Genomic DNA, 15,238 nt, shown 5'->3' with positions numbered 1-15,238 from the left:
AGCTACCACACACCTCCCCCCCCACCATGTGCTGGCAGTGGTGCTAGCCTCTCCCCTCTGCAAATGTCACCGCGCCCAATTAGCTTAATTAAACCAGCTCTGCAGCGTGAGGACCCCACCTCAGACAACACCCTGCTTCTGCCCCTAGTCGAGGAAGGGGAGAAGGGGTCTAAGCAAAGAGGAGCTCCTTTACCACCTAGTTACACACACACACACACACACACACACACACACACCACTGCTACAGCCTGAAGGACAGAAGACTGCCTCAGTTAAAGACAAAAATGGGGGAGGGGGGACAGAATCCTGGAAGATAGAAATTAGAGGCAGAGACAAAGTGGAGGAAGAAACAGAAAGAGTGAGAGAAGGGTGGGGAGAGAGAGAGATGAAAAAATAGTGGAAAAGGGAGAGCAAGAGAGGGAGAGAGTGCTGGCGATCAAAGAAGCCAGAGGGAGGATTTTATTTTATTTTATTCCATGTTCCCATTTCTCGGCTCGTTTCCTCACAGACTCTCCAGCGCTCCCTGTCTAACCCCCACCCAAGGTCGCTTTGGCTGCCTCCCCTCAACTCTTCCCTTGTATCTGGGCTGTCTCCAGCCCCTGATGTGTGTGTGTGGGGGTGTAAGTGTCCAAAGCCCAGGGATTTGCCAGGATCATAGAAGCAAAGACAGCAATTTGTCTGGTATCAGAGGTGGGGGTACCTCTTGGCACCTTTCCCTATCCTGTCCAACCCCATTTCCTCCCCTAGTCCCTGTCTCTGAGGAGTCACTGGACTGAACCACTCCTGGCCAGGTCTTGCTGCAGGACATAAAGCATGCTGGGGTGTACTGGGGTGCATTTGGAGTCACAGCATGTGGGGAGGGGACTTGGATGTCTAGACTTTCCTGGAAAGAGCAGCAGTTGGGTTCAGAGGGTTAAGATTAGGGGTCAGAGTTCAATAATGCACATCTTGACTTTCTCCCTAGAAGCTTGCCCACTCCCTCCTCCAATGCCCTTTCCAGGGCTCAAGCCTACCTCTTGGATTTTGGTCCTTTTCCCCTGGGAAGTCTCTTCTCCCTGCCCCTGTATGCTAAGACTTCTTCCTCCAGCCCTTCTCAACCCCACCCTCCCAGTGTTAGATGCCAGCTCAAGCTTGTCTGTCTGAGTCAATCATTCTTGCTGCCTCCACCCCCCTCACCTGGGCTGGGAGGAGGGTTGCATGGGAGGAAGGAGGAGGGGGGCGATAAATATGTATGACGACCGGGTGGCGGCAGCATTAATAACCTGGGATCGCAGTGCTGCAGGGAAGGGGACCAGGCGGTAGAGATTCTAGCCCAGTAGCTTGGCTCTGCATTCCTGTCCCCTGCGGACACGTATTGTGTACACATGGGTGTGTGCAAACAGAGGGGGCACCTACACTGTTCAGGCCTCCTTATGTACCCAAAACTCTTCAGCCTGCAGGCCAGTATGTCTCCCTCATATACAATTCACATACACACACACACAAGAACGCAGACCATACTTGTACTGTCACTATGGGTACACCCCCTCTAGAAAGAGCTTTAGACATGGACAGAGGATGATAGGAATTCACACAGGAAAAGTGACAACCTCCATACCACCAAAGGTAGGCATATAACAAACCCAGACACACAACACAACCACCACAGACACTACTACTACAAATTGACACACATAGCCTCACTGGTATCAACACACAGACACACAGCCAATCCAAGCACATATACACAAATCACCACAACTGATGTACATCCACTACAAGCAGGCATAGACACACACAGCCTCCTCAGACTGATATACATAGACATACAAACACACAGACTCACCACAGCCACACCAACCACCACAGACTGATACATATACAGTCTGTATCAGTTTGACACACCAGAGCAACTCTGGGTAGAAAGACACACACCATTTCAGGCTAACAGGAACACAGCCATCCCAGACCGACACAGACAGTACTGTTCCCCCACCCCCAGGACCTGAACGAAGTCAGGGCCACACCAAACAGCACAGTGGTGGCTAGCACAGGCTGACTGACACACTCTGACACGCTCCCGGTTGGTTCCTCTCCCTCCCGCTCTCCCTGCTGGAGCGGCATCTCCATATTTCTTCCTCTCGCTCTCTCCCCTTCTCCTTCACTCTCGGCCACCACCCCCCCCCCACCACCACCCAGATAATTGATGGCCCGGGCCTGGCCCGGACGCTCCCGCCTCTCGATCCATCTTGTACTAGCGCCCGCGCTGTCTCCCAGATCGGCCGCCACCTGAGACACAGAGACGGTGAGCGGGCGGGGGCAGTTCCTCCAGTCCTCTCCCAGCCCAGGGAAGGGCGGTCAGGCGGCCTCCACCACAGCAGGAGCGCTGCGGATTGAGAGGGGAGCCCGAATTGAGAGGGGAGCCCATTTAGCCCCAAGCCTCAACCCACCGCACGGGGACTCTTCTCCATAGCTCAACCGGTTCTCAGCGGCCCTTCCCCGCTGAGCAGTCAGGGCTGAGGCCAGGAAGCGAGCTCTAGTCTCCGCAGAAGCTGGGAGGTCTTCCCACCTCTTTCTTGATGCTGTATGTTGAGATGGTCACGGCCTCACATGCTCCACTCCAACTCTTCCGTGGCCTATTACTTGGAACCATCCATGGGCCAGGTGAGGAAAGAAGGAGCCCTCCTGGACCCATTCCCTACTCACACCAATGCCCACACTGGATTTGGCATTTGGGTTCATTTTGGAGCTCAGTGGAGAAACACAGGGATTCTCAGGTCATCTCACAGATACTGGAAACTGAGGGCTGCAGATCTATTCCAACATCCACTCCTGAACTACCCGCGGAAGACTGCATGTGGTCTCCTTGTGGCTGCAGAAAAGGGCTGCCAGGGTAGGGCTCAGGCAAGGTGGCCAGGGCCCACTCTAGCATCTCTCTCTTCCCTCCTCTTTGTTCCTACACAGGTCGTCAGTGCCCAGATACCAGAGTCGGGAAGGCCGCAGTACCTGGAGCTGCGCCCAGCTACTCCAGGAGGGGGTGCCCCTGGCCAACAGCTCCCTGCGTCCAGGTCTTCTGACGGCCTGGGGCTGGCCGGCGCCTGGAGCTGGGCCTGGCCGGCTAACCACACGGGGGCGCTGACCCAGGCGGGGGTGGCCGGGGCGCTGCCGGCTCAGCGCACTAAGAGGAAGCCGTCCATCAAAGCCGCACGAGCCAAAAAGATCTTCGGCTGGGGGGACTTCTACTTTAGAGTGCATACCCTCAAGTTCTCGCTGCTGGTGACCGGCAAGATCGTGGACCATGTGAATGGTACCTTCAGTGTGTATTTCCGCCACAACTCCTCCAGTCTGGGCAACCTCAGTGTCAGTATTGTGCCACCTTCTAAGCGTGTAGAGTTCGGGGGCGTCTGGCTGCCTGGGCCTGCCCCCCACCCACTACAGTCTACGCTGGCCCTGGAGGGGGTGCTTCCTGGGCTGGGGCCCCCTTTAGGGATGGCGGCAGCTGCGGGACCGGGGCTTGGGGGCACCCTTGGGGGCGCACTGGCAGGTTCACTAGGCAGCGCTCTGGGAGTGCCCGGGGCCAAAGAATCACGCGCTTTCAATTGCCACGTGGAGTATGAGAAGACAAACCGCGCTCGTAAGCACCGCCCGTGCCTGTACGACCCGTCGCAGGTGTGCTTCACTGAGCACACGCAGAGCCAGGCCGCCTGGCTCTGTGCCAAGCCCTTCAAAGTCATCTGTATCTTCGTCTCCTTCCTCAGCTTTGACTACAAACTGGTGCAGAAGGTATGCCCAGACTATAACTTCCAAAGCGAACACCCTTACTTTGGATAGCTCCCCTGGCCCGGCCCTGAGCATCCCGCCAAATCCCAGCCTCTGTAAGTGGGACTCCTCCCGATATCCCTCCGCTCCTGTGGTCTCCTCCACTCCTGCTGCGGAGTGCGGCGGAAGGGGACAGCCCTCATCAGCCAGTGTTTCCCTTGTCCTTATGGGGAGTGCCCATGAGGCTGTAACCCCCTCAGATACACCCTAACGTGGAGAGATAAGGGCGCAGCCCTAGAATGGGCGGGGTTTGGAGGTGGTACCAGGGTCCTCTTAGTCCACACCGGATCCCCTTTTTGCTTCTGGCGCTGGGCTGGGCACTCCCCTTGCCCGTAGCTTTAATAACAGCTTTAATAACACCTGGCCTGGCACCCTTATCCCACCCAGACATTCTGGCCCCCAAGCGCTTGTTCTCCTGTGCCCCTGGTAAAGACTAAAGATCTATTAAACCCCTGGCCTATCCTTATCCCTCTCTGCCTGCCGTTTGCCTGTCCCTTTTTCCTCCCAACCTCGCAGAAGCAGAACTCCTAAGCAGGGGCACTCAGCCCGGCCTCTGCCCTCTGCTTGCTTCCCTCTTGTCGGTGCAGTCCAGTTCCACCTGCCCTCTCTGGCTGCTTCCTCTCGGTGATATTTTTTTTCTACGCCAAAACAGACGGGAAAGGGAACAAAATAAAGTGAAATCCAATACGTGTCTGTGTGAGACCTTTGTAGGGAAGAGGAAGACAGATGTGAATTTCTGTCTGATAGAGACCTGGCCAGGGCCTCCTCCATCCGTGACTGACGGGGAAACTGAGGCAAAGGTGACAGAGCTAGCACCTTGGAGGTCATCCAAGACTGGATCACAGAGAAATGTATCAGACCCTTGGAGTAAGAACTCTACCTGGGGTGGGGATTCCCCTCTCTGCAGAGGGCAAAGCGAAGCTGTTGCAGATAGAATGAGTGTTAGACCTGAGTGGGAACTACCAACGCACTATTTGGGATGACTTGAAAAAGAGGGAGATTCAGGGACAGAATGGGCAGAGCGCTGACAACCTGCTAAGCTCCGCGGAGCTTGGAGGAGGAGGTAGGTTGGGAGGGAGGGGGAACAGTGTTTGCGGCATCTGGAGTCATCGATCTTCCTTTTCCTTCCTAATTTCGTGGGCGCTGAGTTTGCAGACGGACGAAGAAGGGAGGGAGCGTTGGGATGACAAGATGGGGGAAGGGATGAGCGCGGGTTTGGAGGGCGGGGCCTCGTAGCCGCTGCTAGCCGCCAGCAAACACAGCCCCTTTCAGCCAGCTGCCCACCCTCTCCACCCGCGCCTTCAGCTCCCTCCTGCAGCCTCTGCTGCTAATTTTATCCGCCCCCAACCCTGGCCGGGGCGCTAATTGGCTGCGGCTTCATTAGCAGTTCTCAGCTCAGCAGCCCCCCTCCCCTTGGGACCCCCATGACTGGGGTAAGAAGGGGTGCAGACAAGCTGAGGCACAGAGGAACAACTCCTCTTCATCCTGCTTTCTTTCTGAGAAGTCCGGGGTCAAGATGCCCACAGGCAGAGATCAGTGCTCACCAAGGGATTGCCCACTGGCTCTGGCCTGACAATGACTCACCAACATGCCTGAGAGTGAAAAGTTGGTGAGCAGAAAGTATATATCAGATGGATGAATGGATAAATAATGGGATCAAGTGAAAGAAGGAAGATGGAGAGAGGTTCTGGGTTAGAGATTGGAGGAAGAATAGCAAAGAAGTCTCCTTACACAAGGCTTATTGCTGAGAACACCTGGAAAAGCTGAGAGCCAGAGTGGGAAGGAAGTTAGATCTAGGGAGGGACTCTGAGGCCTGATATGAAAGATAGCAAGTTAGCCTATCTAGGCCTCAATCTCCCCAACTGTAAAGACATAATAAATAAAAAAGTCACATTGCACCTGTTGAATTTTGTCATCTGTTCACTTCTTGATGTCCCAGTAGTCGGTGAGCTCTTCTGGAATCTCAGGGCAATGGCGTGCTGGCATGAAGTAGAAGGTCAATATGTGTATTGAATTAATTTATGTGTAATGGTACTGTGTAATGCAATGTTTTTTTTTAATACTTATTTTTAGTTTTCAGCGGACACAACATCTTTGTTTGTATGTGGTGCTGAGGATTGAACCCGGGCCCGCACACATGCCAGGCAAGTGCGCTACCGCTTGAGCCACATCCCCAGCCCATGCAGTGGTTTTTAAAACTAATGCTTATCAGAATCATTGAGAAGAGGTTTGAATGTGTCTTTGAAATTCATTTAGAGCACCCTTCCCCCCGCCCCCAGTCATTTGGAAATCTTTTGTTGAAGATATCAATTAGGGCTGGGGTTGTAGCTCAGTGGTAGAGCACTTGCCTAGCACGTGTGAGCATGTGAGCACTGGGTTCCATCCTCAGCACCACATAAAAATAAAAGAAATAAAGCTATTGGTCTATCTACAACTAAAAAAATTATTGAAAAAAAAAAAGATATCAGGGGCTAGGGATGTGGCTCAAGCGGTAGCGCTCTCGCCTGGCATGCTTGCTGCCTGGGTTCGATCCTCAGCATCACATACAAAGATGTTGTGTCCGCCAAAAACTTAAAAAAAAAAAAAAAAGATATCAATGAGTACCTTACTCAGGGGTTTTATCCAGATACAGTAAGACTAAAATTACTCAGGGGTTTTATCCAGATACAGTAAGACTAAAAGGAAGTTCTCTAGCCAAGCACAGTGGCCAACCCTGTACCTGTAATCCCAGCTACTCAGGTGACTGAAGCAGGAGGATCGCAAGTTTGAAACCAGCCTAGGCAATTTAGGGAGACCCCCATCTCAGAATAAAATTTTAAAAGGGCTGGGGATGTGGTTCAGTGGTAGAGCCTCCTGAGTTCAAGCTTCAGTACCATAAAACAAATAAATAGATAATAAATAAATAAATAAAGATGACTCACTGAGTACAGGATATCAAGTGGACAGGTAACAAAATGGAATAACTGCAACAGGAGGGGACGCCTCATTCTCCTTTAAGCTGTCTGAGGAGGAGAAAATAGCCTTGGAGGAGGAAGCAGTTTTGTGACTCAGAGGAATAGGAGGAAGACAATCCATGGAAGCTCATGTTTACATAAGAAGTCTCATTTCATCCCCACCGCATGATATTTTATTATGACTTTACAAATGAAGAAACTGAGGTACAGCAAGCTAATTTGCTACTACCTGGGGTTGAAACTTGAACTCAAGTGTCCCACCCTTTCAAACCACAGTGATTTCCACAGCACTACCCTATCTTGTATGGGAGTCTCTGGATTTCCCAGAGAGCCTAAGAATACTCGATATTCAGTAGATATCCAATAAACTCTTGTCTTAACAATTGACAGGAAAAAGAAATCCCGGATATCTTCAGGATAGTTAGAATATGTAGCAGTCCAGTATTCTTTCAAGCAAGGTTCTTTAGCCTTGGGGCTACAGATGTGGAATGAAGCGGAAGAAAACTACAATTCCCAAAAGGCCACAAAGGTGGCACCATTGCGCACGCGTGTTCTCCTTCCCTTGCCGGGCTTCTCGGGGCGTTCTCGCGCATGCGCTCTCGGAACGGTGTTTTCCAACCTTTTGCTACTCTCCGACCAGAGTTGGTGGCTGTACGTCCTGCGACGTGGAGTTGCGATGCTGCCCTTTTCTTTCCTCCGGGTGGCTCGGGTAAGAACGGGGCTCCGGAGACTGGATAACCAGTGATTAGCCCTACTTCCTACCTTTGCCCATTCACAAACTCTCGGATTCTCCTGGCTTTTACACTGCACGTGTTCTTGGGCCTCAGCGGATGTGTAACTAGGGAATCCCTGAAACTCCCGGGCGCGCGTGGGGTGAACTGGGTTCTCTCTTCGTTCTGGCAGTCAGATGCCCCAGGGCCTCGTGACCGCCCATTTAACGTGGCATTAGGGGAGAGGACTGCGCCGGCTGCTAAACAGACACTGTGCTGGCTAACGAGTGGGTTCTCGTCTTCGACCCGCAACCCGAGCCTTTCCCGCCAGCTCTGGAACCATGCAGATGATGCAACCAAGCCCCACAGCTTTCATCAGGCAGGGGTCCTGCGGCAGTGTGGGCTAGAAGGAAGTGTAAAGGGCGGGGGGGGGGGGACGACGGTGACATGGGGACAGGATATGTGTTGGGCCTCCCTGCGGATCCACCCCTTCCCCACACATCCTCCCACCCCCAATACCTCTTTCCCAGGGACTGCTTCAGGTCTGCCCTTCCACCTCCATTGCTCTGGAAACCACCTCTACAGCCTGTGGCCTTAACCCCTGTCAGTTTGTTCTCTTCTCCTGACTGGGGTATCAGTTTGTGGAGGCCCTGAAGAAAGGCCCCTTTGTTCCTATGGGTGGGGAGGTTCTGGAATCTCTGGCTCTCTCCTGAATTTGGGAGACAGGGGCTTCTGGAGAATAAGCTTTGCCCTGTGGCTTTGCAGAGTGGCTCATGGGTTGAGGTGGAGAGAGAGTCTGAGGTGAGGTGAGTGGAACGAATCAGAATTACCCCTCTGGACATTGATCTCAACCTTGGATCTAGAACTGGCTTTTAAAGGTGGAGATGGGGGTGGAAAGAACTGGAACAGTCTGGCTGGACAACTGGCTGCCTGAGAGGGCTGTATAAGCATGGCTGGGGGTGATTGGGAGACTATTTGTTTGGACAATTTTTTATTTGACCATAGCTTTTCCTGCCCCTAGCCTCTGCAGAGATGTGACCAACTGGTCAGGATGGCTACTCGAGCTCAGCACAGCAAGGTGGCCCAAACTCAGACTGGAGAAGCAACCACAGGTTGGACAGGCCAGGAGAGTCTGTCAGACAGTGACCCTGAGATGTGGGAACTACTACAGAAGGAGAAGGACAGGCAGTGTCGTGGCCTGGAGCTCATTGCCTCAGAGGTGGGAGCTGGGGAGACAGGGTAGGGGGGTGGGTATAGGTAGTAACAAGCTATCTTGCCAATATTTCTTCAGATTTCCTTGTCAGACTCAGGGCCTTTCTGCTGGGCTTTATTTCCCTCTCTTTATTCTCCTCTGAAGCAAAAGCAAGGCCAGTTTATGGATATTTGGGCATTAGGAAGTTTACAGAGCCTTCCAGAGTCCCTACAGCTTCAACTATTCCCTCTCTGCCTCCCAAGAGGAAAGAGGAGCCTGGAAACACAAATTTGAGTGGACAGGTGACCTTACTGGGAACAACATCATGGCAGCTGAGTTTCTGAGAATGCTCCTTCTGGCCCTGCCCCATGCTTGGCAAAGAACCCAGAATTAACAGCTTTTTGTACAGCCTGACTCCCCCCTGCAGCCTGCAGGCTCTGGCAGGGCGGGGCTATGGGGGTCCAGGGGAAGGGACTCAATACCTTCTGACATTGCCCCCCCATCACCCCAGAACTTCTGCAGCCGAGCTGCGCTGGAGGCCCTGGGGTCCTGTCTGAACAACAAGTACTCGGAGGGTTATCCTGGCAAGAGGTGAGGGCTAGGCACCAGAGGGCTGGAGGGCAACATCAGGGATGGTGCTCCCAGTGGTGGAACCTTCCTGTACCCTCCAGTATTTATGGAGCAGTGGCCTTCCCAGTCCTTTGCTGCTGGTCTAGAGTCCTTTTTCTGTGCCCTTATGTACCTCTCTTCATGGCAGATATTATGGGGGAGCAGAGGTAGTGGATCAAATTGAGCGGCTATGCCAGCGCCGGGCCTTGGAAGCCTTTGACCTGGATCCTGCTCAGTGGGGAGTCAATGTCCAGCCCTACTCAGGGTCCCCAGCCAATCTGGCTGCCTACACCGCCCTTCTGCAGCCGCATGACCGACTCATGGGGTTGGACCTGCCTGATGGGGGCCAGTGAGTATGGATGGGGCAGATGCTGGGCTGTAGACAGTACTAATGTGGCAAAGGAGTTATTGCATACCCACTGTATTCCATATCATACCTCTCCCTGTCCTGCATGTTACAGTGGATGAGGAAGATAGGATCGCAGTCACATCAGTGTTCACCACAGAGTGGACAGAGCAATGAGATGCAGCAAGCTCAGGACAGACATTGGAGATGGGTAGGAGGGGAGTGAGGAAGTTGAGTTTTTACACTCTGAGACCTCCTTATTTCGTCTCACTTCCTAGTCTCACCCATGGCTACATGTCCGACGTCAAGCGGATCTCTGCCACATCTATCTTCTTTGAGTCTATGCCCTATAAACTCAATGTGAGTGCTCTAGGGTGTAGGAGGTAGTTGCCCAGGCCCTGGTTCTGCTGGGCAGTGGGGGGGCTAGAGCTCTGGGCAGCCCTCAGGGTTAAGGAGGGACAAGCACTATTGCCATCTCAGGCCTTTAGCTGTTTATCTGTCTGTCCAGCCCAAAACCGGACTCATTGACTATGACCAGTTGGCAATGACTGCTCGGCTTTTCCGACCACGGCTCATCATAGCTGGTACCAGTGCCTATGCTCGCCTCATTGACTATGCCCGCATGAGAGAGGTTGGTGGGGGGCTGGAGTACTGGCACTGTCTCAGGGTTTGGTGGAGAGATTGGGGGGTAGCATTGGGTATGCCTGTCTGGGCCCTCCCCAGGCTGAGGCTTATCTCTGTACCTGTCCAGGTGTGTGATGAAGTCAAGGCACACCTGTTGGCAGACATGGCCCACATCAGTGGCCTGGTGGCTGCCAAGGTGATCCCCTCACCTTTCAAGCATGCGGACATTGTCACCACCACCACTCACAAGACTCTTCGAGGGGCCAGGTCAGGTTCCCTGAGATCATGCCTTGCCTTTCCCTGCCTTCACACCCTGCTCTAGGCTGGATCTGAGAATTCATTCCTACCTATACCCCGGAAGACTTCCATTTAGTCTGTGATTGTTCTCCTTTTCTTGCTTTTGATGGCCATTCCTTGGCAGGGGATTTGTGAGTGGGAGTGAGGGGCTGATTCCCTCCACCACTGGAATCCACTGTACAAAGGACAACTGAGGGGACTCTGAGAGGCCTCGACAGCCCAAGCCAGCCAACTTCCTCTGATCTCCCCAATCCTTATCTTTTATTTTTAGCTTAGATTCTAACCACTCACCTTCTGCACAGGTCAGGACTCATCTTCTATCGGAAAGGGGTACAGTCTGTGGACCCCAAGACTGGCAGGGAGATACCTTACACATTTGAAGACCGAATCAACTTTGCTGTGTTCCCATCCTTGCAGGGGGGCCCACACAATCATGCCATTGCTGCAGTAGCAGTGGCCCTAAAACAGGTTGGGGAGCCTGCCCTATGGGGGTGGGGGGGACATTGTTCCCGAGACTTAAATGCTTCTGGTAACTAAAGTTGAAGCTGATGGAAGGGAACTGCCAGGACGGGAGGTGTCAAAGCTGGGGTCCTGGAGCCATGCTGAGTGTGAAGGGGCAGAAGAAGTAGGACCTGGGGCCTGGAGTCACAGGTGCTACTGTCTCATTCCCAGGCTTGTACCCCCATGTTCCGGGAGTACTCCCTACAGGTTTTGAAGAATGCTCGGGCCATGGCTGATGCCCTGCTAGAGCGAGGCTACTCACTGGTGTCTGGTGAGCCAGGGGGCTGGGTGAGGGCTTTTATAGCCTCAAACAGGTGCACCAGACTCACCACTCCCTGATTATTAACCCCCTCAGGTGGCACTGACAACCACCTGGTGCTGGTAGATCTGCGGCCTAAAGGCCTGGATGGGGCTCGGGCTGAGCGGGTGCTAGAGCTTGTGTCCATCACTGCCAACAAGAACACATGTCCTGGAGACCGAAGTGCCATCACCCCTGGGGGCCTGCGGCTTGGTGAGATCTGGGGCTCAGGGAGGGAAGGACGCCCACAACGGGTGACCTTAGTTATACTAATCCTTTTTCCTGCCTCTCCAGGGGCCCCAGCCTTGACCTCTCGGCAATTCCGTGAGGATGACTTCCGGAGAGTTGTGGACTTCATTGATGAAGGAGTCAACATCGGTTTGAAGGTGAAGAGTAAGACTGGTAAGCAGACAAAGAAAGAGCCCCCTAGCCAGCCTCTTTACCTCACTGTGCTCCCTCCCCCAGCTGATTTCACTGCCTTCCATACAATGCTAACCTTTTTTTTTTCCCCCCTCACCGCTCTAGCCAAGCTCCAGGATTTCAAATCCTTCCTGCTCAAGGACCCAGAAACAAGCCAGCACCTGGCCAATCTTAGGCAAAGGGTGGAGCAATTTGCCAGGGCCTTCCCCATGCCTGGTTTTGATGAGCGCTGAAAACACCTGGGAATCAAGGCCCACAGACTGGAAATTACTACCCCTGTCCCCCGCCTGCCTCACCTGGGCCAGTGGAAGGGCATACTACTTACCATTCTATTTTTTGGTGGAGGAGGTATAGTCCCCCTTGCCAGAATTTGTAGCTGAGGTTTCTTTTTTGTAACTAGATTTAGAAGGAGCCCCACTCTACCTCCAGCTTTCTGCCCTAATCCTCTGCCATTATCAGTATTATATAGACTCTTGCTCTTTCTTGAGGTGGGAGAGTTACCCAGCTGAGCCAGAGGAAGGGGTGGGTGGCACACTTCCTTTTTTTAATCTAATAAAATGCTCACCTGCCCAGGAGTTTCTATTACTGTGGGAGGGGTCCCCTGGGCCAGCAGATGATTTGACTCCTTCAAAGTGTGTTCCTCCCTTCCCTACCACCACCAGCACCACCACCACCACCACCACCACCACCACAAGGCCCCAGGAGGCTTCAGCCTCCTCTGTGTTTCTGATCAGAGCGGACACCAGACGTGATTAGCAGGCGCAGCAAATTCAATTTGTTAAATGAAATTGTATTTTGCCCACGGCTGCTTCTGTTTGATCCCCTGGGACAGAAGGGAGCAAGGGAAGGGAGGGGAGAGGAGCAGTGGGAAGCTGCTGGGGGAAGGCCAGGTGCGTACAGGGAGGGGGTGCTATTGGTGTGGGAGGCAGCAGGCTTGGGCAAGGGAGGAGCATGTAACATGGCATGGGTGCCTCAGCCTAGGCAGGCTGGGCATAGGCGACGAGCCCAGTCGAGCCTGAGCAGCACCACCCCTGGGCAGGCACTCAGAGCCTGGGTTAACATGGGGCCTGCCACGTCTCTTGGCACTCAGGTCCCTGCTTGCTGTTGGCTCACGTAGGCCACGCTTAACACGTAGCTTGCACCACACCCTGCAAGTACAGGGTAGGAGAGCAGAGGGGCTGGCTTGGGCCCTTTGGGTTGGACCCAGCTGCTGCTTGCCGCCCTGACTCCCCTCCCCCATGTGGGACTCAATCCAAGGGTCAGAGGCGCTTCCGCAGATGGGAGTGAGGGAGGATGGTGGGGGTTGGAGTTGCGTTCTCTGCGTGGGAACCAAGCCTGTATAAGCAGGAACTTGACAGAATGGCCAGACTGATGCCCCAGGGTCTGAGAGCAGGGAATGGAAGAAATGAGTGTGTGGTTTACATGGAACTCATGAACCCAGTCTGTTTAGAAGTCTGGCCGGTCCTTCTTCAGCTTCTTATAGTCAGTGGAAACCGCAAGGAACTAAGAGGAGAGGGAAAGGAGAGTTGTCCTGACAGACCCATTTTGCCCCATAGGGGAAGCACCAGGAGATGAGTGATGGGCAAGCAGCCCTAGTCACCTGGAAGTACCTTGTATTGGTCATTGGGGCTCAAACGGTTCCAGGGTTCTGGGTTGTTCTTCCGGTCCCAGCTAGAGAAGAGAGGGGAGTGTTTAGAGTCTCTAATCTGGGACTGGGTTCCAGCTAGGGCTCTACCCCCACCCTAGCACCCCCTCCGTGTCTCCTGCCTTGGGGGCCCATTTCCTAGAGACCGATGGGAAGGAGCATGTTAGTGGGTGCTGACAAGTGAGACAAGAAGCTTGTCACATTGTCAGAGTGAGGCTTGGTGACAAGACAACACAGTCCAGGGACTCCCTACCCCTTGCTTCCTGCTACCCTAGGTTAACCCCTCAGAGCAGAGTTTTGGGAATTGGGCAGATCTCAAGGGGCAGGGGTTTCAGTCCTTGAATTTGGACAGTGCAGTGGGTAGGTGCATCTTTTTATGAAAGCAATCAATCTTTGCTGCTTCCCAGCAGGGTGTTAAGTCTTAGCACCTCCCCAGCCCCACTGACACCCCCAGTAGCTCACCCAGCCATACCCCCAGTCTACCTGCAAGGACACAGAGGTACCCAAAAGCCTGCAGCGACAGCAGAGCAGCGTTGCCAAGGCAACAGGGCCTTGGAGCCACACAGGTTCAGCTGGCTCCAAACTAGCAAGTCTAGCAGTCAGGTGGGATAGAAGGAAGGCAGGGGTCTCCCAAGTCAGGGTTCCAGCCCCAAGATACCAGATGCCTTGGGATTCCTGCTAGGGTTACGGATTCTCATTGTTCCAGAAAGGTCCAAGCCTTCCCACTCTACCTTGCCACACCCAGGACCCTTGCTTGCAATCCCAAGCCCAGCCTTTACCATACGTCCGGGCTGCGTAGGGCCAGTCTCAGTAAGTAGAGTGCAGCGCTGCCCATGCCCAGGCCAATGAAACCGATCATTGGGATGAGCTGCAAAGAAAACAGGGCAGGGTCAGCCCCCTCCTCATAGTTCCCATTAACTTTACAAGTTAAATTTTTTTGTCTGCCAAACCACCCAAGGTCTGGTTCTGTGGTCTTCCTTACCCCTCAGCCAAACTGTCTGAGGTAATTTCCAGGGATATGGAGGCATATTGCAGGGATAGATTGAGGAGGGGTGTCTCCAAGGGAAGATTTGGAGCACTGGGGGAACTGGGCAGGAGGCAGGGCTCTGGAGGACTTGCAGGGTAGGACAGCATGAGAGTTAGGAGTTAGAATCCCAAGTTCTGAGGACTGAACTCACCCCCGGATGTCTTTTGATCTGCCGGTAGAAGCGGGCCCCTAGACTGGTTCCTGCCATAACGCCTTTCCAGTGTCTGGTGCTCTTCTGTGGCTCTTCTCTATTCCTTCTCCTGGGGTCCGCCCCCCACCAGGGAGGGGTCAGCCTAGCCCAGCCCGCTGGCGTTTTCCAACACCACACCACACCCAGCTCGCTTAAGCCCGGCAATCCCAAAGCAGACATGGGAATTGTTGGGAAGTCAGAAAGTATCTGCTCCCCAACTCTCTCCTCTATGTGCCTGCACCCTGACCCATGGGACACTATCATACTTGGGGCTTTAGGTCTCTCAGAGAGGGGCCCCACAGGCACCAAGAGACTGACTGAAGGGTGATACAAAAGTGGGACAAACTGACAGACCTGCAACAAGCACGTGTGAAGTATTCACAGGTGGGACCAGAGGGACGAGGGACCAGTGAGGGCATCTGCAGAGCTTTCCTGACACCCCTCACCCCTAGAGCCACCCAGGAGCTACCAGTTACTGATGATCCTGGTTCTGCCCTATATCAGAGTAGTGGGAGAAGGAGGGGGATGGATGGCCTCACTAGAGTTGCCCAGCCCATCTTGTGAGCAGTTTCTCCAGGTTGTGGTTGCCCTGGAAAGATGCTTGGAGGCTGGATAAGTCAGGGGTAT

General features: G+C 53.6%; 3 protein-coding genes across 9 annotated transcripts in view; 2 read left to right on the top strand and 1 right to left on the bottom strand.

The window, feature by feature from the left end:
* The window catches only part of Nxph4 (neurexophilin 4), a 9,156-nt gene extending 4,669 nt beyond the window's left edge, over positions 1–4,487 (top strand). The window contains exon 2 of the mRNA XM_015483152.2: positions 2,944–4,487. Within this exon, the coding sequence (XP_015338638.1) occupies positions 2,944–3,810 (867 nt within the window). The 3' untranslated portion in view covers positions 3,811–4,487. The remainder of the gene's footprint in view (positions 1–2,943) is intronic.
* A 2,827-nt stretch (positions 4,488–7,314) lies between these two features.
* On the top strand, positions 7,315–12,319 carry Shmt2 (serine hydroxymethyltransferase 2). 6 transcript variants are annotated; one of them, XM_015483151.2, is made up of 12 exons: positions 7,315–7,461; positions 8,484–8,681; positions 9,166–9,245; positions 9,412–9,612; positions 9,888–9,969; positions 10,118–10,240; positions 10,361–10,500; positions 10,833–10,998; positions 11,203–11,302; positions 11,387–11,542; positions 11,624–11,731; positions 11,855–12,319. In XM_015483151.2, exons 1-12 carry the CDS (start codon positions 7,429–7,431, stop codon positions 11,980–11,982), a joined length of 1,515 nt encoding a protein of 504 aa, XP_015338637.1. In that variant the 5' UTR covers positions 7,315–7,428; the 3' UTR covers positions 11,983–12,319. The 6 variants fall into 6 exon arrangements, with proteins under 6 accessions (XP_015338637.1, XP_015338635.1, XP_048662768.1 ...); XM_048806814.1 differs by lacking the exon at positions 7,315–7,461 and adding an exon at positions 7,660–7,841; XM_015483149.2 differs by having other exon boundaries at positions 11,387–11,731.
* Positions 12,320–12,518: 199 nt separating this feature from the next.
* On the bottom strand, positions 12,519–14,792 carry Ndufa4l2 (NDUFA4 mitochondrial complex associated like 2). Of its 2 annotated transcripts, none has more exons than XM_048806853.1 (4): positions 14,573–14,792; positions 14,174–14,262; positions 13,350–13,420; positions 12,519–13,252 (listed from the first exon to the last, which is right to left on the bottom strand). In XM_048806853.1, the coding sequence occupies exons 1-4, from the start codon at positions 14,789–14,791 to the stop codon at positions 13,233–13,235; spliced, it is 399 nt and encodes a 132-aa protein (XP_048662810.1). In that variant the 5' UTR covers position 14,792; the 3' UTR covers positions 12,519–13,232. The 2 variants fall into 2 exon arrangements, with proteins under 2 accessions (XP_048662810.1, XP_015338639.1); XM_015483153.2 differs by having other exon boundaries at positions 13,360–13,420; positions 14,573–14,712.
* Between the last annotated feature and the right edge of the window lie 446 nt (positions 14,793–15,238).

The sequence above is a fragment of the Marmota marmota genome, unplaced genomic scaffold, assembly GCF_001458135.2.
Source record: "Marmota marmota marmota unplaced genomic scaffold, marMar, whole genome shotgun sequence".
In the NCBI taxonomy this organism is placed as follows: domain Eukaryota; kingdom Metazoa; phylum Chordata; class Mammalia; order Rodentia; family Sciuridae; genus Marmota; species Marmota marmota.
This window is presented reverse-complemented; position numbering and strand designations above follow the sequence as displayed.